Here is a 22,919-nt window from a genome sequence, read left to right on the forward strand (position 1 = left end):
GTTGGTGAACTAGATAAGGCCTAGGAACACAAGCCTGATCGATTGTGCAACAATATGTCTATGCTCTTCCGTGCACGCTTGTTTTGGCCTCATACTTGCTAGGAAAGGGGTTAATTGACTTATTAGAGATGGGAAAAGTCTAATGATAATAACGTGCGTGTGGCATGACCCGGAGTTGCAATGCACATCACTTACTTGATGTAAGGAAGGAGGCGTTTGAGATTACGTAAGGGAAGAAGCGAGCTTTTCGTTTTTATCCTTAAGCGGAGACTCATGATTTTTAGGAGATAGATAATGGCCGCGACAGCGGGAGGCATTGTCCACAAGCTCAAGGCCGAATCGCAGAAACGCAGAGCTGGTTCTGCGTGAGGAAATCGACAGGGTTGCATTTGTAAAAAGCAGGCAAAGGCGTGCAGGTAGAGAGAGAGAGAGAGAGAGAGAGAGAGAGAGAGAGAGAGAGAGAGAGAGAGAGAGGATAGGCTTCGTATTCCTCTTTCATGGCCGGATTGTTCAGAAGATTTCTCAGTCACTTCGGGCTCTTCAAGGACGATCGTCAGGAGCACAGTCCTGCCAAGCATGCGTCCGCCCCTGGCTTCACTGTCAAACTGGCTGTCCCCAGAGACATCGGGCCTGTCATTTCCGAGTGCACACCAGGCGCTGGCGGTGTTCAGGTATACGAATCTGAGTTTTGTCATGCTTAAGATAAATTTTGTGTAGCACTGGCAACTCTGATTCACTTGTTCTATCCTGGCCTTATACCGTTCATGAAAAAAGGCGTCAGATCTCATTCATATCGCCTTTAATATGACAGAGCATTCAAGGAATATCTGATCTCTATTGTCCTCTTTATACTGTTTGTCCATCACAATCAAGTTATTGGTCGCAATGCATGTTGTTTGGTTAAATGTAAAGGTAATTCACCAAACAGATTCTCTATTTTGTGTTTTCCTCCATTCTTTTTGGGGAAGGGAGCCATATTGTATATTCTTGAATCTTTGTTTTTTAAACATAAGCTCTGAAGCTGAAATCACTGTTGCGAACCGGCTAACCATACAATTTGGACCACCAAGTCATCCTGCAACTAGCCCTAATTGTGAGACTGCTGGGTTGTACATTCCTGGATTGCAATGATCTTTATTCAGCATGGATGCACATGCTCACCTTCTCTAAGATCAAGCCGTCCAGCTGTACTGTGAAAGAAAGTAGAACTCTCTAAAGTTGCTCAGACTTGTTGGCCCATCCTAAGGTGTAGCAAAGAGTTTGGCAACATCCTTCCTTAGCACACAAATTGGAAAGAACGAATAAAATTTATGACCATCAAAATTTATATGTTCTCTCGTATCCATTTGGTTTATCTTGCATCTCTTCCTATCAAAACCAACCACAATGCAGTCCATTAGCTTGATTTCCACCAATGATTTTGTCATGTGCTTCATATTGAGGTGTGTCCCAGGGCTGGACTGTCTCACATAGTTTTTAATTTGCCCTTTCCTTAGCTGATAATCTCTCCATTCCTTGGCCTTTAGCATGCACCTCCCCTTTGGAAGAAAGAAAGAAAATAGCCTAGCTTGCATGCCTACCAATGTTGCACATTTGGTTCTTATCAATATCTCATGTTCTCTCACATGATACATCCATGGGATTGTTTATAATCTAATGCCTTATGAAAAACTTTAAATAATGAGGGCTAGAGATGTATCCATCCCCAAGGTAGGGCCAATAAATTTGATGCAAGCTGCTAGAAGCACAAATGTGTGAATGCCACGATCATTTTAAAAGTTTTCGAGGACCTTGATTAGTGCCATTGTTGAGTAGTTTCAATGCAAATTACCAATTTGATGGCATTATATGTTATTCATACATATAAAACAAGTGCAAGAGATATGCTATTCGATTGCTTTGCTATAAACTAATAATTTATGCAAGGACTTAAGCAAGCTTTAGACAAGCAATTTTACCAAATTTCAGCCAAACACTTTCAATGGTAATCCAAATGTTAAGTGCACAAGTTTTTGACTATTTATACTATGTAAATATGACAGTATTGAACGAACTTCTTTAATACATGTATAAATATCAGAATTTGTTACAATTGTGAACTCACTTATCTTTGAAAATAGTTAAAAAGCAAAGTTGGAACCTAGGATAGCAATTTGTGTATTGATGTAGTAGGCCACATTAGTTTTTTACTAGGATAAGGGGGTGCTAGTTTAAGGGGCCTAAGAAAAGAATAATTGTCTTGCTATTGTTTTTGGCCTACCTCGGGGAGTCTAGCTAGGCCTTTGTGTTTGTTTTCACTTTGCCTTTTTTTCTTTTTCCCTTTTTTGGGATACAAAAAATTGTTGATTATGAAAAAGTGAAATATAATCAACATCTTATTGGTTGAATGCGTAAATCATTTAAACAAAATGTACTCATAAAGAAGTAAATCTTTCTAGTGGTCTACAATTTTCATGTTTCCTAAATAATAAAATAGATATTGTGAGAGTGCACAATGGAGGAGGAGCACAAACATGGAGAGAAAGGGAGAAGAGAAAGACAAGAGAAATGGAAGAGAAATCTGCACTGAATTTGTAATGAAGACCGGCCAAATGGACGGTGTACTTTGATTTGTATTAGTTCAATGATACTCAATGTATCGAACAACTATAAATCATTTTATCAGAGAAGGCATATGCTTGGTGAATGAAGCTACATCCCAAGTTGGAAACATGAGCATATTTTCAATCTATTTTTTAGAAGCATTTCGTAATTGATGATTGGATTGAAAACTTTTGTAAATTATTTGAGTTGGTGTTAGAGTGCTGCGATGCGGAAGCGTAGGACAAAAGACTGAGAGAGAGTGAGACAGTGTAAACGTAGAAAATCTGCAGTGTAATATGCTGTATAAGAATGCAAAAATACACAATGGGGCAGAGGAAATATCCGCGTATGTCTCCGACTTGATGCCTCAATCTCCCTCAGCCCGAGCATAGTCTGTCTCAGCTAATAGATCTCAAGATCAGAATTTGAATAATGAATACTAGAGTGAGCCACGAAACCAACTATAAATAGCCGAAAAATAGAAAATAATTGGAGTAGGTCGGCTGCATTAAATGCAGCCGGCTGCAGTAAATCTAGCCGACTGTACCAGTGGACTGCCGTACTACTGACGTGGATTGCCGTATACCAACTGTCCAAGAAATGACTGTCTAACACCCCCTCTCAGATCTTGGACGGGTCAAAAGACTGAGGGATTTGGAATGCTACCTAAGAAGAGCTTGGGGAAGCGCCTTCGTAAACAAATCTGCAAGATTATCCTTCGTCTTGCAATACTCCACATCAATGGTCCCATCCAAAAGCTTCTCCCGAATGAAGTGATATTGGATTTCAATGTGCTTCGTCCGGGCATGGAATACTGGATTCCGTATCAAGGCAATGCAACTCTCATTGTCGCACCGTAGAAGAGTAGGACGAGGCTGGGAGCAGCCAAGCTTCTCGAACAATCTCTGAAGCCACACAACCTCACATGTGGTGGAAGACGCAGCCCGATACTTCGCCTCAGTAGAAGAAAGGGCTATGGTGGGCTGCTTCTTGCTACTCCAAGAGATAACACCTGTACCCAAGATAAAACAATAGCTTGTAGTAGACCGACGGTGGTCCACATCGCCAGCCCAATCCGAGTCACTCCAACCTGCAAGAACCAGATCTGTAGCATCTGTACCTGAGGGATAAGAAATCCCTAAGTCAAAGGTCCTCCTCAAATACCGAAGAGTCCTTAGGGCAGCCTGCCAATGCACCTATTTAGATTTCGTCATGAACCCTGCCAAAAGACCCACAACAAAACAAAGATCAACACGAGTGTTGAGAAGCCAAATCAAGGATCCAATCAATTGACGGTAGCGTGAAGCATCCATCACGGGAGAATTTGAGTGTAAAGTGGCTTTCCAATTCGGATCCATAGGAGTAGTAATGGGTCGACAAGTCTGCATCTCAAAAGTCACCAAGAGCTCTTGAATGTACCTCTGCTGAGAGATGAAAATCCCCCTCGGAGACTAATAAATTTCGTGACCCAAGAAGAAATGAAGAAGCCCCAAATCCGTCATCTCGAATGCTTGATGTAAAGCTGTCTTGGTCTTGCGGAACTTCTTTGCATGATCCCCTGTCAAAATCAAATCATCAACATATAATACGAACAACACATGACCAACCTCGGAAGTGTGTACATAAAGTTGCGATTGGCCTTGGAGTGCTGATATCCCAACTTTGACTGAAGAAACGAGTCAATCTTCTCATTTCATGCACGTGGAGCTTGCTTGAGGCCATACAAGGCCTTCTTCAACGTGTAAACTTTCCCATCCGAGGATTCAAAGCCAGGAGGCTGCCCAATATAGATCTCCTCCTGCAAGTCACTATTGAGAAAGGCCGACTTCACATCCAACTGATAAACAGGCCATCTCCTATGGCCTGCCAAGGTAAGAACATCTTGAATAGTAGCCATACGAGCAGTGGGGGCAAAAGGATCATGGAAATCAGTGCATGGGCGCTGAGGAAAACCTTTAGCAATAAGGTGAGCCTTGTGCTTGTCCAAAGAACCATCACTAAGGTACTTGGTCTTGAAGACCCACTTGACACCAATCACCTTCTTGTGAGAGGGACGAGGCACAAGAGACCAAGTGCCATTCCTCTCAATAGCCTTCAACTCGGCTTCCATAGCCTTCCGCCAATGATCAAACTGCAAAGCCTCCTTCACTGAAGTGGGCTCTTGATCTTGCATAACGGGTCAGCAAACAATAGTTGGAGCAAACAAGCTCCGAAGAATGTGCGTGGTTCCTCCGTGACCGCCGCGGTCCATCTTGCGGTTCCCATTCCTCAGGGACCCCCTCGATCCCTGAATCTTGGAGGGTGTCACGGGCCCAACGAGGAGGAGGACGAACCGCTCCCCGTTGCTCTCCATCTGCTGAAGACTCAGGAATATCCACTGGTGGAAGCTCCTCGGGGTGGCCGGTGGAAGAGAAGACTCTGAATCCGAAGAAGAATCTCCATCAAGAGGCTCTGGCTCCAAAGAAACTGTCTTGAGAGCCCAACTCTTCCTTGGATCTCCAAGGACGGGGTGCTCCTCACCCCCCTCTGTGGCCGGTACTTCCACGAACCGCACATCTCGGCTCGTGTAGACATCTCACTTAACGGGATTAAACAAACGATAACCTTGGGATTGGGAGCTATAGCCAACAAGAACCTGTCGTTGGGAAGCCGCATTGAACTTATCACGCTGCGTCTTCGGAATGTGCACATAAGCGTCACACCCAAAAATCCTGAAATAAGAGACATTAGGCTTAGTCTCGAAGTAAGTCTCAAAAGGTGTCATCCTGTCAACGGCCGAAGTGGGAGATCGTTTAAGGATGTGAACTGCGGTAGCCACTGCATCGGCCCATAGAAACTGAGGTGTCTTGCGGTGCTCCATCATGGTGCGTGCCATCTTGATCACACTTTGGTTCTTCCGCTCCAAAATGCCATTCTCTTGGGGAGTGTTGGTGTTAGCAAATTCTTGGTGAATGCCCCTATCTGCACAAAAACGAGCAACTCATTAGACATAAATTCACCTCCCTTGTTTGAATGCAAGGTCTTCAGTCGCCGACAGGAACAACTCTCCTCAAAGACAAGCCAATCCTTGAAATGAGAGAAAGCCTCCGACTTCAAAGTCAAGAAATAGGCCCAAGTCATCCTGTTGTAGTCATCTACGATCAACATGAAGTACAAGCTCCCCTTGAGGGACTCGGTCCTCATCGGGCCACAAAGATCCGTAGATACAAGTTCCATGGGTGAAGTAGACTGCTTAGAAGCTTTGTTGGGAATCACATCTCGATGCAGTTTCTCACGAATGCAGGAGACACATGGCTGATGGCTCACCACTATGTTCGGCAAGCCTCGGACAAATGACCCTTGCGATGCCTTTCGAAGGTACTCGTAGTTCAGGTAGCCAAACCGAGCATGCCATAGCTCAGACTGTGTCTGAGAAGTAAGAAAAAGAGAAGTAAGAGCTGAAGAAGACTTCAATTTGTAGACTCCATTCTCCTCATATCCTGCAGAGAGAACCTTCCTCGATCCACAATCAAGGACTCGAACAGTATCACTGTCAAACTCCACCAAGAGGCCAAGAGCACAAAGCTTATGAATCAAAAGTAAATGATACCCCAATCTTGGCACATGCAACACCTCAGAGGTGTTGGTACCACCGCATCCATGTGGAATAAGCTGCATCTCACCCTGCGCAACAATAGACATAGAAGAGCTGTCTCCAATGAGAATCTGGCCACACGAAGGTCGCAAATGGGCAACACCAACGGAAGGAGTCATGTGCTGTGAGGCACCACTGTCCACAATCCACTCTCGAGCCTGGGGAGCTGTCATCGCAGCATCAGAAGTTGTTGGTATAGAGTCCTCAATGACTGCTAAGTGTAGAAAAGCAGCTGATGAGGGTGCAGCCACCGCTCCAGAGTCCTTCGTGTCCTTCTTCTTGGTATCCTTCTTGTCTTTGTCGGGGCGATCCTTCTTCCAGTGACCGGTCTTTCCTCAAATATGGCAAGTTGATTCCTTCTCCTTGTCCTTCTTGGATTTGTTATTCTCCTTCTTCTTCTTTTGGTCCTTCCCCTTCTTCTGAGAGGCTTGACCAACCAATGCCTCTGATTTGGAAGCATTCTGTCCCTTCAATTGTTCCTCTTGGTCCAAGACCATAGGAACCAACTCTTCCCACCGAAGAGTCGACTCTTGCCCTGAAGCAATAAGAGCGGAATAAAAAGTACCGAATCGTGGCGGCAACTAGGATAGTAAAGTGATCACCATGTCTTCGGAGGAGATAGGCTTCCTCGCATTTCAAACCTGCATCTGAAGTTGTTGAAGCTTGTTGATGTGTTCCCGAAGCGAAGAAGACTTATTCATGGACAAAGTCTGCATCTGCACCTCCAAAGAAACCCTCTTCATCAGGGTCATCCGGTTGTACAACTGGTCGAGCTCCCGCCATATCTCACGAGCCACCGTCAAGTGTTCGATGTGAGCTATCACGGCTATGGTGCAAGACAGAAACAGAAAAGATCAAATCTTGGCATTCAGTTTGTCCCAATGAGACTGGGCCTTGGTCAACTCTGCACGAGCATTGGAAGAGAGTTTGGACTCATCCCTTATCGAGGGCCTGTTAATCTCCTCCATCACCAGTTTCGCCAAATCATAAGACTCTAAAATGGCCAACATCATCACCCGCTAGATGCAGTAATTGTCACCATCAAGCTTTTGATCCGTTGGAAGAGCTGGTAGGACAGGCACCTTCCTGTCCATGATCGCCTGGAACTCCAAATCAGTCTCTGAAGACATGTTAACCTGCAATACCTGCACAAACGCAAAAGCAGCCCCCTCTGACTGTGAAAATGCAGCCTTCTAGGACTGATTCCTCCGCTGCCCAAACCTTCTTCACCCGCCGGAGGCGATGAAAAGGTAAAATCTGCAACGGAAGGCCTCAAATGCAGCCTTCCTCACCTTCGAACACCTTCGAACAGCAATAATGTGCTGCAAATTCACCGATTAGATTCCTTTCCCGCACGCCCACGCTTGCTTCAGCCTTGATCCGATGCGCAGCCCTCCCACTCGCCCTCGAAACCTAGAAATGCAGCCTTGTGTCGCGATGAAATCTCCTCTTCAAATAGGTTCAGCCCTCAGTCAGTCCATCTTCACCGCTCTGATACCATGTCAGAGTGCAGCGATGTGGAAGCGCAGGACAAAAGACTGAGAGAGAGTGAACACAGAGAGAAGAGAGAGAGAGTAAGGAGACAGTGTAAACACAAAAAATCTGTGGTATAATATGCTGTATAAGAGTGCAGAAATACACAAGGGGGCAGAGGAAATATCTACGTATGTCTCCGACTTGATGACCTCGATCTCCGTCAGTCCGAGCATAGTCTGAGCATAGTCTGTCTCAGCCAACAGATCTCAAGATCAGAATCTGAATAATGAATATTGGAGTGAGCCACGAAACCGGCTATAGATAGCCGAAAAATAGGAAATAATTGGAGCACCTCAGTTGCATTAAATGCAGTCGACTGTACCAGTAAATTTGGCTGACTGTACCAGTGCCCTGCCGTATTGCTGACGTGGACTGCCATACACCAACTGTCCAGGAAATGACTGTCTAACAGTTGGATATGGAAAAGAAGAATTTGGATGCACATTTATAAGAATTTAAAGATTTATTACATAAAGCAAAAGCCTTGGATGATCCTCAGGTGTCGCTCTACTTGTGATCTTTTCGGATTGTTGCTAGACTATTAGAATGAGGTGCTTCACAATTTGTTGCACTTGCTCGAGGATGTTTACAGGTATGCCAAAATTTTTGATAATATGTTGGTTGCGCATAGAGGCATCAAATCGATAGGGGTTCCCATCAAGTTGTCTTTGTCTTTAAGTGAGATAAATCTTCTATTCTTGCAGCAACTCATTAGTCATCTTCAGGGTTGTGTAAGAAGAGAGATGGTAAGTGCAAGGTCACTTATAGGTAGGGAGAATCGCTTGAAGGGTCGTTGCTTTGGTTGGGTCACTTTCATGGCGATCAAGAGTGCCCCCAGATTAAGAAGGCAAAGTCTACTTTTAGACGAATTGCCACAAATGAGAATTTGGCCATGTGAAGGCCGTAAATGACCAACACCCGCTAAAGAAGGAGTCATGTGCCGGGAGGCACCATTGTCAACAATCCACTCTTCAGTGTATGGGGCCATCAGCGCAACATCAGAGGCTGTCAGGGTCGAATCCTCAACCACCTCCAAGTGGAGGAAAGCAGCTAATGAGGGAGCAGCAATCGCTCCGGAATCCTTTGAACATTTCTCCTCTCCTTCTCCTTCTTTTCCTTGTCGGGGCAATCCTTCTTCCAGTGACCTGTTTTGCTACAAATGTGACAAGTAGACTCCTCTTCTTTGTCCTTCTTAGATTTGTCCTCCTCCTCCTTTTGGTGCTTTGCCTTCTTCTAAGAGGATTAACCAACCAAGGCCTCTGATTTAGAAGCATTGGTTCCTTTCAATTGCTCCTGTTGGTCCAGGACCATAGGAACCAACTCTTCCCACTGAAGAGTCTTAGCCGCATTGAAGCAATCAAGGCGGAATAAAAACCACTGAAATGGGGAGGTAACTGTGAAAGAAGAGTTATGGATATGTTTTCAGAAGTGATCTACGATCACGAGCCGCATAGCGGCCGAGAGGGTGACTCCAACGCTCTGACGCGAGCGGGAAGTGCTGCAACTGAGAGTGAAACTCAGGATGCAATCACTGCATCGGTCTGTCATAGGCTCTAGACCAATGACAAGGTCCCAAAGACCTTGAGACTCAAGCACTTGTTGCATGAAATTTGACCAAGTAGTGAAATTTGACCCGTTAAAACGTGTCTTATCCGTGAAGGCATTCTTGGCTATTGCAACAGGAGTGGTAGTGCTCAGAGATGGATAGTGTGAAAGTGTAGTGGGGTAAGGATGGGGGAGTGGAGTACACTTGGGAATGGGCCCTAGAGTGCCCACTAAGCATGCGGGTAGTGTGCAAGGTGGATCCATAGGTAGGGATGGGCTGACTAGGCATGGGCATGGTAGCCACATGAGGAACCCAAGGAGGTGGGATGGAAACATGGGGAGCAGAAGATGGGAATCCTTGCGTAGGTGTAACCCAAGGAGAGTGTGAAGACGCACCATAAGCTGAGGATGGAAACCCTTGCGTATGAGTGGTCATGGGAGATGTGAAGTTGGGGATAGTGAGGGGGATGCCCATCACAGTCAACCCAGGAGTTATGGGTGTGCTCATTTGCTGAAAAGTGAGAGGCACTGTGTTAAAGGGTGGCATTCCCCCTAACGAAGTACCATGGTGCAAAGAGGTAGAGAATGGGGTGGAGAAGGAAAAGGTGCTAGGAGTGGAGATGAAAGATCCAACCCCTAGGGTGTGTGATGCAGATGTGGAGTGTAATCCAAGATTTTGGAAAGATGATGAGAGATGATCAAGGTGTGATATAGAAGAGGGTGGGATGGGAGGGAAGTGAGAAGTGTGTGTGATATGCTCAAATGAAACAGAAGCTGTAGATGTATCTGAATTTCGTCTGCTTCGTGAGCCTCCTCTATTGAAGTTCACATACGCAAAGCCATCCAGATCTTGTACCTCAAAAGAAGAAAGAGGCGAGGGTTTTGATTCATGCAACACAAAAGAATTGTACAAAACTGACATTGGACTTGGTGCAGATGATGAAGATGGATCGCCAGATGTTCCGAATGCTGTATGTCCTCCATGATTGGAGAGATGGCCAGCCTCACCAACCGGTCCGAATGTGGTAGCAAAATTGGTAGGAGGGGTGTAAACATCACCGTACTTGTTGCGATAGTACTCCTCAAAGTCCTCCTTTGTCATGGTAGTGAAATCTGGTGAAGGTGAAGTGTCGTCCTCCTCACCGAGTCCATAATGCCGTCTCAGGGCCTCCAATGATGGAGAAGCCTGATAAGACATCATAGAAATCTGGAGAAGAAGGTGTTTGGGACATTGTGATTCGGTTACGAGTCGTATTGTGTGCCTCGCACAAAGACTAGCTCTCAACAATATCCGCAGGATACTCTTTACAAGAGCACCGGCTCTGATACCATGTTAAGAAGACTGCTAGGGTTTGGACTAAGGACACACAGAGTGTACGACCACGACAGAAACACAAAGGCACAGACATAGACACAAAGGGCAAAACTCAAACCCTAAACGCAAAACTCAAAACTCAAACACAAACAGAAGAAGGGAGAGAGAGAACACAACTCTGAAGTGAATGAATGCTGTAAATGAATGTAAGAGTGTACAATGTGCTCAAGGGTAGAGCAATGTCGGAGTGTGACGTCCACCGAAGACGGATCCCAAGTCTGTGACCACCAGTCGGAGTGCTGAATAGTGAATGGCAGCAGGCCGGTCACCAAAACGTAGCAGTCTGGAGGCTGGAAATTGGTAAATGCAGCAGTGTACCACCGATCGAGGGCTGGAAACTGTGCACAGTCTACTGTAAACAGCAAGCTGAAATAGTGTTTGAGAGTGTTAGGGCCTGCAATGCTTAAAACGCAGGTTGGTTGACCTTGGAGATGATGGACAGCAGGCTGAACAGCAGTCTGGGACAGTTTGGAGCAGTCACCAGCAGCTGAGAGCTGTCGCCTACAGCAATGGACAGGCTGAAGATGATGTGGCTGCAGTCGATGATGGCTGGACAGCAGATGGAGGCGGGCTGCAGGCTGAAAACTGGGTGCCAACAGCAACAGAGGGTGTGTGGGCTGGTGTAACCTGCAAACAAGGATGATTGCTAAATGGGGGCAGCCTATCTATTTAGAGATGTGGAAGGGCGCCCCAAAAATTAGGGTTTCCACTAAACTTTATCGTACCGTTCCCTGTTTTAGGGTTTCCACTGAACTCTCTCGAACCGCGCCCCGTTTTAGGGTTTTACTCTAAAAGAGCATTTTTAGTGTGTTTTGGGGCTGTTTAAGAGGCTAATCAGCAAGTAATGCATATTTTAGCTCAACAAGAGACAATAAGAAGAGAATAGACAATGAAGTAATAATTTGCATTGAATCTAAATGAATGTGCTTGCTATAAGTAGCAGAGAAGAGAGAGAACTGGCTGATTGTTGCTTGGGGCTGACTTGGAAAAACGGTTGACTACAATTAAATGCAGTTGCAAATGTTGATGTGGTAGGTCTAGGAAAAATCATAGCAATTTGGGATTAGGCAGCATCTAGCAGGGCAATATAGGTGATGAAATGCTTGATAGTTAGGGGAAATGCACACTAAAATGTGCACCGGGGGAAGAAATGCATACAAAAGTGAATAAAACAATCAGAGCTTCTACATCCCTGTTAGACTTTGACTAGGGCTCACAACCAAGAGATGACAGACTGATAAACCAAATAAGGTAGGTTAACACTCCCTCTCAAATCCTAGGAGTGTTTGAAGACCCAACAATCTCATGTGATGAAGAATAGAGGCCCTGGGCAAAGGCCTCATGAAGAGATCTGTTGCATTGTTCTTCGTGGGACAGTATGCCATCGTTAACTCAGAATCCACGATCCACTCCTGTACATATGATATTGAATCTCTATTTGCTTTGTGCACTAGTTTCCATGCTATGGTGGATCAGGAACTACATATGAGGATGTGCGGCACAACTCCTTATGGTATGCAACAACCAATGTGTGGTGTGCAAGGCCCAGTGGATCCAGGTATGGCGGGTGATATGTATAACCCTATGTTTAGCAATGCTGGCATGAGGTTGGGGTACAAAGTGGCAAGTTTGGCAATGCATATATGCAGCCCACTGTGTTTGGGACTCATGGTGGTAATGTTGGTCATGCAAATTCTCTATATGAGGAAAGATGCGGCTTGAAACCAGCCTTTCTTTCGTGGATGGGTGGTAAATCCCTGATAACAACTTAATTACAGCAGAAAACAATTAATGCAAATCTGAAAATACAAATTTACCTACCAATCTTGGACAATGCACATCTGATTGGTCCCAAAATTGGCGCTTCTTTTCGGTATTTCTTTAGCTTTATTGAAGAAAAAGTTGATCTACAATGGGATTCTCCCAATTCCCTTTGCAATCCAAACTCCCCTTGCTGTCCAAAGTGACCACAATCTGATTTGTCCCTTGATTCGGGCACTTAATTGGCCTTCATCCACCTCATAGATGATCGAAATGCCCCAAATTCAATGGCTGGCTAGTCCTCCACCTGAATTTAGCTGAAATCACATTTAGCCTTGAAAAATCTCCAAGTCTTGGAGCTTTCAATCTCTCTCATGCTTCCAGGGGCTGTTGCTAAATCCTAAATTCTGTTGTAAATTAGGGTTTACAACAGAGAAATTTGCAATTTCTTAGTCTCCAAGGGTCCAAATGCTGAGATCTTCGGAGCTTGGCTGTGAAATGGCTGGGAGATGAGAAAGAAAGCTGTAGAGAGAAAATTCAGAGTTTTGTTGTGAAGAATGATTGAAAATCAGTCAAATGCAGCTGTTGCCTTGCCACAACAGCTTGTACATGTAAAGAACTGAAGAAATCCAGTCATTTACTGTTGTTGCCTTGTCTCAACAGCCTGTAGATGCTGTCACTTGTTGTTAATTGGTCTTCTCCTACCCTTGGCTGTCTCAAAAGGTTCTTCAATGACTGCAAACCAGATTAACAACATCTTCTTCCTCTCTCTTGCAGGTTGAATATACTAAATATGCCTCTCTCCAGTCTCTAAAGACGTTTTTCAGGCTTGCATGGACATTTTTAACAAGTAGCAGCCTTCCCAAATGGTTTTTTCAGCCTTATTCATAATTAATTATAAATATACTCAGTCTTTAAATATTAAAAATTAAACTAATGATTATTTGGGTGCCCTAAAACATAATCTGACTAGCCAATAATTAAATTGGCTAGAAAACTTCCATTCTTGAGTGTCTCTGTGTCATCTTTGACCATTAGATTGGCGTTAGGTACCATTAAACGCCACTTCTCTAGTGTTACCAACAACTGAGACTTATGGCCAAATGAATGACCTAGGCCAACAACTGGCACTAGATATCAGCAAGTACATGTGCGGCATAACTTATAGCAACTTTTGCCTTTGACATCTCATGTTTTTCTCCGGTCATGGACTTGTAAGTTTACTCTAACCCCAGTTACACTTCACATGTGCAACATTTACTTAACCATGTGATTAAAAATTAATTGATATGTAAAGTGAGGTTTCATAATACATGTCCTCATGACACAGCTAGTAATGCTTGTATGAGGAAAGATGCAACTAGTGATGTATGCATTGTATGGAAAAATGTATCTTTGTATGGCTAGTAGTATGCAAATTCCCATGAATTATCACATTGCAATGGTCCAAAGTATGTAAACAAGAATGTTTCCTAATGCATTTGGTGCTCCTAGCATGTCAAGCACATATGAGGGGCTAGTCAATTGGATGCAATGTTGCATATTAGATAAGTTAAAGTTGTAGCAACGTGAAAATATAAAGCAATGCAATGCTCAGAGAGAAAAAGGCCTAGAACTTGGTTAAGGGTTCGAGGCAAGTGAAGTTAGAGATAAAGTTTCTATGTGTTTTTAGGTGAAGTTTTAGCATTGTTTCATCTATGATGGATGCAATGGATGGAGAAGGGTGACTTGGCAGATCACCCTTAGCGATGCATTTTACCTTGATGTGTTTTAGTTAGAGCTGATTTTGGATCAGACTCTTTTAAGCTTAGCAAAGCATAGAAGGTCCATAGTATTGCCTGATGCTCAATAAGGAGGTTGATCTCCACTTCCCTGGTGATGGATAGCTTAGTTGTGTAGTGGATCTTAGATGTACTTGGGTTGCATCTAGGATATTGTATGCTGACAATATTTTTGCTATTGGGATCACTATTTAGTGTACTAGTCACTGTGAGTTGGTATGTAGGTGTGTATGGTTTGCACCTAGGCTCTGAAACTGTACATTTGTAAGGTTATTGACATGTATGGAATATATAGAATGTAAATTTTGATGTGATATACATTTGCAAGGCATGTGTGGAATACATGGATGGTATGCAATGTATATTTGTAAGTCATGCAAAAGAAGTACAATTGCATAAGCTACATTCGGTTTGTAGCTGATGTATACTTTACATGACTATCGTGTGGTATATCATTGCTATGAGGTGTTGTTTATGCTTAGTTTATGCATTACAATGCCTTAGTAATCAAAACAATGCTGGGTTTTGGCATGTGGATGCATTCCTTGTGGTTTTAACAATGGTTACAATTCTTGTGTGTTGATTGTAATGGTTTAAGTGATGGGAATTTCACATGCAAAGGATGTGAGCATGATTAAGTAATAGGTGCACATGTTTTGACTATGATGTCAACATGTCTTTCCAGTAGTGGCAATGAAGGCTTTGGCATATAGCATTGCAATTGAGGACGATTGCAAGGACTTAAAGAGTGGTTTGTCATAAGGACGTTGAATTTTATTGCTTTGCTTAGCATTTGATTAAAAGTTAATCAAAATGTGCTAATGTGACTTGCACATGTGAGGTATAAGCTAATTATTTCATAGTGTGGAACCCAAGACCTTGGAATATCAGTTGATGCCAAAGGCAAAAGTTGTAATAGGTTATGTTTGAGAGGTGCTAGGTGGTATCTAGTGTCAAATTTTGGCCTAGACCAATTTATTGACCACTAATGTTAGTGGTGACAGCAGAGACGAGGCATTAATTAATTAAATAATGCTGGTCTAAGTGTTAATAATTGTTGAGGGATACTTGGAAGACAAATTAGCCTAGCCAATTTAATTATTCATTGGTGGAATTCATCTTTTGAGCACTAAAATAATTATTAAATTAAATTTTAAAATTAATATTCTAAAAATTAATGTATCAAGTTGGATAATGAGATTAAAAGTTGCTAATTGGTAAAACTTACCTATATAAGTGGGGAAAACGTTTTTGGGGTTAGTGGAAGTCTATTCCAGTCATTGTGAGAAAAAAAGAGACTGTTAAAAAGCAAGGAGATGTTGCCGATGTGATTTGTAGCCTCTAGGGATGAGTCCCGCCAGCAATTGACAGCAATTTGGAGCTGTCCACATGTAGGTGATAGAAGCCCAAGGTCCTTCTGGTACAGATGATAGCATATAGGAGGGGGCAATAGCCTTTTTGGTGTTCCTAAGTTGTTGGTGATAACTTCCATGGCTGTTTGAGCAAGTAGCAGCAAATTTTCAGTCTTTCTCACAATGAAACTCTGAAATTTTTCTTTCTACAATATTCTCTCTCATCCTATAGTCATCTCTCAAGTTATCTCAGTAATATCCATCCATTTGAGTCATCAGAGGTGGAGATATTGAAAAATCTTTATTATAAACTCTAATCTACCCTAGAAGTTAGGGTTTGAGAGCCACCTTAGGATATGTACTTAGAATTAAGAGCCAAGGACTTGAATTCTAGCAGTTGAAATAAAGAATTTCAGGGAGATTCAAGAGGCCAACTAGCCAAATGAGATTAGGGACTGAATTTGTCTTTCAAGGAGCAAGGTGAAGACCAAATCCCTAAGTGCTCTAGCATCGATCGAGCCATCCCTACCATAGTCTGATTGGCATGCTCCACCACACCTTTCTTAGATGGTGTGTTCGGATGGGAGAACTCCATTCGAATACTGTGATCCCTGCAAAACTTAGAAATGAGATTAGAATAAAGCTCACCGTTGTAGTTTGCTCGTACACCACAAATTTTGAAGACACCCTCCACTCGCAGAAGTTGGAGTACGCATCGCTCTTGTACTCCAAAAAATAAGGCCACACATAATGGCTGAAGTCATCAACGATAAGCACAAATACTTGGCCTTCTCAAGGGAGGGCGTGCCCATAGGATTGCTTAGGTCGGTGTGGAGCAACTCAAGCGGTGTAGTAGCCCTCATGAGGCACCTTGTGGATGGGGCTACCTATACTATAGCATCAAAGTTTAGGTGTCATATTGAGCAATGCCAAAGGAGTTCTAGCTCGTGGGAAGTCCTCAGGCGAAGGGTTGTGAGCATATAAAGCCCATCCTCCTATATACCTATCCAAAGAACTGCTCCTATAGAAGCATCCTTCATAGTCATTGCATCTTGTGTAAAACAAGGCATGCATCTAGTTGTGTAAGACCATAACCAAATAGCAAGTTAAAACCCAAATCTGGTACATATACGTTTTTGCCAAACAAAACGAATTGCCATAGATATCGGGGGGTGATAAAAGGAATTCATCAAATAAATAACATGAGCGTTTCTTGAGAACATCCCTATCATTTGGTTGATCCAAGTCCATGGCCTTTATTGGGTTTAATAAGAGCTTTAGCTAGTACCACAGATGCAATTATGTATTTTGGATAGGTTGCAGCCTTTGGCTTCTATTTTTGTTTTTCCAGCGGTAATAAATTTATAGATACAATGTTGTTGATCTGGCAAAAGGGGAATGGTCCACACTCAACGAACGGGTACAGAAGAGTTGTCACCAACAATGATGATGGATCCCCCTTTGGAATGCATGTCTTGAAGCTTATCTTGTTGATAGGTCATGTTAGAAGAGGCCCCACTATCCACGAGCCAAGGCTTCTTCATGGTGGAAGAAGCAAGAGCTATATCCTCCTCAAGCACATGTACAAAGATGGACTTAGTGGTAGCTAGAGTTGCCTTCGAATCCTTTGACCCCTCCTTGAGCTTTAAATGGAGGTACTTTTGTCAACACTTCTTCCTTGGATGTGTACCCTTTCCACAGTATGGGCAGTTGGGGTTCTTCTTATCATCTTTCTTTTCCTCCTGTTTCTGTTGCCTTTAGCTTCTCCTTCTTCTTCCCTCTTCTCGAACTTGTTGTGAAAGCCTTCTTGGAGTTGGATCCACTGGCTCCTACCTTTTTGAGCCGCTTGTCATCCTCCAAGACTAGCGAGGCTAGCTTCTCCCAAAGAAGAGTCTTGCAGATCCTCAATGTAAGAAGGCTGGTATAGAACACATTGAACTTTGGAGATGGTGGTTGAGTTAGGAGAATCATCGCCATATCTTCCGAAGTTATTGTTCTCCCGAGTTATCCCAAGGGATGCAAGCTCATCCCTCATGTCCTCCCGTTTGTTGATGTGATTCTTCATGGAAGGAGTATCATCAACACTGAACATCCAAAGATTCTTCTTAGGAGTCGTGGGTAAATGTCTTTTAATGGTACAAAGATGCAAGCTTCTTCCTTACTTTTGATGCTATCCTTAATGTGTAAATATGCACTAGGATAGATTTCTGTTATAATTTGTCAATTTTGGGCATTGCCTATGTGATTCGTGTCATGTGGACACTTTAATAAATGTCACTTTAGTGTGTGTGTACCTAGGGTTTTGACATTTAAAAGTAGTGACACTAGGGACTAAAATGAGTTAGCTTAACTTGAGTCAGTTGGTGGAGGGCTGGTTAGGTCAACCCTTGACTAGGTTGTACCCTCACTCTTTTCAGGCTAGTTTAGCAAGTACGCTCTACTCTCTTGCTTCAGCTCACTTACTATCACTGTCTCATTTCTCTCTCTTCCATAGCCGATTCATTTTCTCGTATTTCTTGGAGTACCAAAAATCCCATGGGATTAAGATACAAGTGCCAAATTGTCACAAATATGCCAAGGTGTGCCCAATGTCACACAAATCAGCACTCAGCTTGTAAAATAACAGCAAGGCATTGTTGTATCACACGTCTCAAAATGTGTGCCCACAAGAGTATGATTTATAGCAACTTAAATGGCTAGTCTCACCAAAATTTACCAAATTTTTCCAAGATTTTTTTGCTCAATTTGACTGTAGCAGCAATTAAATGTTATTGTATTGCTTGTTTTTTTACCTTGGAATGCTTGTTGGGCAAAAGCTTCAAATTTCTTCAAAAAAATTCAAAGAAATTGAAGAAGTTTATACCTTACACCCCGAATTTATACAAAAATGTCACCTTGGGATGCGTGCTATGTGTAAACAGTAGTAGTTATGATGTATATGACATCAGTACAATCACTACTACTGTTGAGATGGTTCTGATTTCATGCTTTTGGATGTCTTGTTTGTGCTTGGCATTACAAAGAACTTGTTTTTTATCTTATCTTTGCTTTTAATAAGCATGGCTTGCAGGTCATCTTTTAAGGATGGCAAATGCATTGCCAGAGATAGAGAGATGGATTATGCACTCGGGTTGTCTGGCACCTTGTATAAGGGTCTCTTCTTGTTGGATACCTATGATAGGCAGCCTCATGATGCTTTGGCAGTTACTACCTTTTGCTCGCAATGTAGAATGTGGAGCTATGGGATGCTTGTTATGGACATATGAGTTTTGGGAGTTTTATGATCCTTCAGAGGTGTCATATGGTAGGTGCATTGCCTCTAGTGGAGAATCCATCTCCTCATGTATGCAAGGGATGTATTTTGGGCAAAATGCATAGGTTTGCTTTCAAAAAGGATGGTACAGTGCGTGCTGTCCGAAAAATTCAGCTTATTCACTTTGATGTTTGTGGTTCCATGAGGACACATGCACTTGGGGGTTATCTTTACATTGCCACATCTATTTAAATGTCACTCTTCCAAAATGCACAAGAGCAATAACCAAAGCTGGCTTAACTTGGAAATCTGCAAATTTCCAGAAATTACAGCAAATGCCAAGTTGTAATTAACTAAATTGTCACACTTGACCAGTAGTATCCCAATGTGCTGAAATTTTTACAGATTTCATCATGTAGCACGCTGTCCAATGCAAGAACTATGCTCAACAGCATTGAAAACACAAAAGCCCCAAAATTTGACCGTGCAATGTGCACAATTTTAGTCAATTTCAGACTGAAACTTCAGTACATATGCCAATGTCTGCCAAACATTTAAAAGCCCCAAATTTTCTGACCCGAATTCCAACAAATTTCTGCAATTTTTACACCAAGGCACTTGCTGTAGCAGAAATAGACTTTTCCTTGTAGAAGCCCCTTCCTCTGGCTTTGATATTTTGAAAAAAATAATGAGATATACCTATGACGGCCGAAAACAAGCCGAAGAGGAGCCGAACTCGAGCTGTGTTGCTGGAAATGTAGGTGAGACTGTCACAGGTGGGCCTGGCAGAGCAGAATGGAACTAGGTGGCAGGCCTGGTGAAACTGGCAGAGCTAGTGGCGGTGGAGGAGGTGCACAGGCGGTGCTGGAGCCAGTCAGGCGGCACTGCATAAGGCTGACAACAGGCAGGGGTGGCAGGTGGCACAGATTGTGCTGCATGCAAGCGACTGGTCGGGGGCAGCAGTGGCGGCGGCTGGTGGTGCTGGCCAGTCAGGTAGCACAGGCGGCTGGTGGGAGGCAGAACTGGGCACTGTTGGACAGATTGGCGGCTGGTGCTGCAGCTGGTGGAGAGACCGCCCAGCTGGGCTGGTGAGCCTGGCGAGGAGATGCTCGGCATGGAAGCTGTCCGGGTTGAACCTCGGGCTCTAATACCAAATGTTAAATCAGAGATGGCAGCTATTAGCTCAGCGCACATAGTGTGGATAGTAGAGAGAGTGAGAGTGTAGACACAGCTTGACACTTGATTAGAGTCAAAGTGTGTAAGTGAAAGTACAAGAGTACAACTTTAGGGTTGTGTAAGGGCCTTAAAGATTGGTTCACACACACAAGTGTGTAATGTGTGATAAGTGACTGAAAGTGTGTAACATAAATACACAAATAAGAAGTAATATGATTGGGGGAAAAAACCTCTCTTACGGAGAGTAAAAAGTGCTCTAGTGTCCTATTGAGGATCACCGACACTCCTATGTGAGCGTTGGTGTGAGTAAAACCCAACAGAATTAAATGGATTTAATGTTTCTCAGTAAGGTTTGTAAAAAGTTCCAACATTGTTGAGGTTAAAGAGGTTAGGAATTTAAAGTTGAGGTTGGGCAGCATTTAATGTTATTTTAATGCAGACAAGGCCAAAGGGCCACTGAAAAATGAATTTGCAATTTGTCAAGTGTCAAGATTGGAGAAGTTCTGGAATCTGGGCCGAATGCAAGTGTATCTTCCATGTTGGGCCTTTTCTCTCCCATTTTGGTGTGGTTTTTGGGTCATGCAAGGCTAGAGAAGGTTTTTTCTTGCTGAATTTACTGTTATACCAAATTAGGTATTTGCTAAAAATGTGGTTTACTGCTGTTTGGGTTCTCAAAGGCCGGTTTCAGGTGGCATCTCCAAGAGAGTGGGTGGCAGCATTAGAAGTAGGGCAGTAGTCAGTGCCTGCAGTGGGTGGATAGCCAGTTGGAGAGGTGGATGATGGTGGCAAGGCATTGAATGAACTGGGACGAGGGGCTAGGGATGAAGAGTGGTGTGCAGCTTGAATCCCTTTTATAGAACATGTTGGAGCCAAAAAAAAGTCTAGAATGTCATACAAAAATAAAAAATGCCTTTTTGGGGCTGTTTCATGAGCCAGAAAAATATGATAATTGTAGCGTCAACAAGTAGCATTGCATCAGTCGTAAAGGTGTATTGTGGCTGTTGCCTTCACTTGTATATGCATGCTTGTGCCAACTTGACTTTTCTTGCAGCTATGATACATTCCTAGTAAGAATCTTCATTGGAGAAATCCATTATCTCATATAAATAAATGATTATGATTGTTAAGCTACATTCTTTGTGTTTGGCTCAGTATCGCTCAGTTTCAGTTGTACTTGGTTCTGCTGCCTGTCATTTAGTCTGCCTCAGGTTGCAGTTAGAAATGTGTATTCCCATTTGGGTTCTCCTAGTGTGGAGTTTGTATGCAATGGTTTAGCTTGTGTCTTCTTTATAAAGTTGTGAAGACGAGCGTGTCCATTGATGAGACTGGGATTACTGCTAAAGGATTTTCCATGTCACTACATTAACTTGTTCTCTGGAAATTGTCCTTGTAATCTGCCACAAATACTAGCATTTGGAGATGGAGATGGTACCTTCATTGATGGCCTAAGTTATGTTGCTGTAAGCTTCTCAAAATCAAACCAATTTATCCTCAAGAGTAAAGAGGCTAGAAGTGGATTTTAGAGTCCTGAGAACTGCAGGAAGAGACATTGTCTTCTATGATAATTTTGGTTGTCCTTGCAAAACACACTTGCTAAATAGCTTGGTTCAAACCAGCAACTGGAACTGCACGTTTTATTGCTTTGTTAAAAATCTTGGTTTAAAGACAGCAAGCTGGAAAAGTTTTGTTGCTAAGTTACAGTCTCTACTTGTCATCTGGGCTAACAATTATCTCTGCTTATGCATTACATACATCTATTCTGTTGTTTCAAAGTACAGCTAAGCTAGTCAAGTTAAAGCCACCATAACATATGCCTGTGCCTTTGAAGAGTTAATGCTTTAAAGATATGTTTGATGTTTGCTGATACTCTTTGCATTATTACCATGTAAAATGAATGTTGTGAGTACAGGGGTTGCGATGGTATGCAGAGAAGCTTATGATGGATGAGGACGGTGATGTTGCACAAGAGTTCCTTGATGAAATTCCACAAGCTTCTAGTTGTGGACCTCAAAATTTGTCAAACTTTGAGGTGAAGTTACCAACAGGGCCTGCCAAACTGAAGGGCCCCTTGTGCACACAGAATGGAAACGTTCATCACTTTGTGGACTCCTCTAGTGGTTAAGAGAAAACGACTGTTATGCCCAAGTAAAGGGTGGCAACTGGTCTTAATTTAGCAGTCAGGGAATGCCGCATCTGGACACCCAATGACCTGTGCTGCCTCATCGCGAGCCTTGTTGTCATGTGTTCAGGTTGTGAATGTTCTTTTACAAAATCATCCCTGGAGTAATGGAAACTCCAACATTCTGGTCAATTGGAGTGACAACCGGGGAAGATGAATATTAGGGCTGTTCCTTGAAGCTTTGCAGCAGCAAAGATGGTTTTGTTAATAACCCTTCTGTGTACATTGTGGTGGGAAAATTGGTTCAGATTATTGTGGAGGACATTGTCTCAGAACTCATTCTGCTTTCGAGGATTTAACCTTGTCTGTCAAATGTCAGCAAGGGTATACATTTGTAAAACTTTGGGCATGACTTGGCCTTCTGCAAAGGTAGTTAATGAATTACTGTTTAAGTCTACATTTTGTCAGTAGAGACTCTTTATTAAAAGTTTGATCTTATGGCAAAGCCAGTTCTTTCATTGTATCAATTAGTGCTTTGGATTATAAACAAGTTGAAACATTCAATGTATTGTTGTATGATTAGGACCTCTGACCTGTGTTTGCTCGTCTGGTTTGTCTATAAACTGAATTTCAAGGTTCATGTTGAGCTTACTCGGGTTGATGGCTTACTGACATCAAACTGCATACATTCGCGAACAAATACATTCTTGATCGAGTCTGTTGTCTCTATTCCTTGCCGTTCGGATGAAGAGGAGTTGTACATCTTGTTCAATACATCCACAATGTTAATTTATAAATCAAGAT

General features: G+C 43.0%; 1 protein-coding gene across 1 annotated transcript; it reads left to right on the forward strand.

Annotated features, from left to right (window-relative positions):
- The first annotated feature begins 195 nt into the window (after positions 1 to 195).
- Positions 196 to 22,641, forward strand: LOC148037357 (uncharacterized). Its single transcript, XM_087676262.1, has 2 exons — positions 196 to 671; positions 21,906 to 22,641. The coding sequence occupies exons 1-2, from the start codon at positions 498 to 500 to the stop codon at positions 22,116 to 22,118; spliced, it is 387 nt and encodes a 128-aa protein (XP_087532388.1). The 5' UTR covers positions 196 to 497; the 3' UTR covers positions 22,119 to 22,641.
- The last annotated feature ends 278 nt before the right edge of the window (positions 22,642 to 22,919 follow it).

Source organism: Lygodium microphyllum, chromosome 4 (genome assembly GCF_053477565.2).
Source record: "Lygodium microphyllum isolate KBCC chromosome 4, Lygodium_microphyllum_v1.1.10, whole genome shotgun sequence".
Classification (NCBI taxonomy): domain Eukaryota; kingdom Viridiplantae; phylum Streptophyta; class Polypodiopsida; order Schizaeales; family Lygodiaceae; genus Lygodium; species Lygodium microphyllum.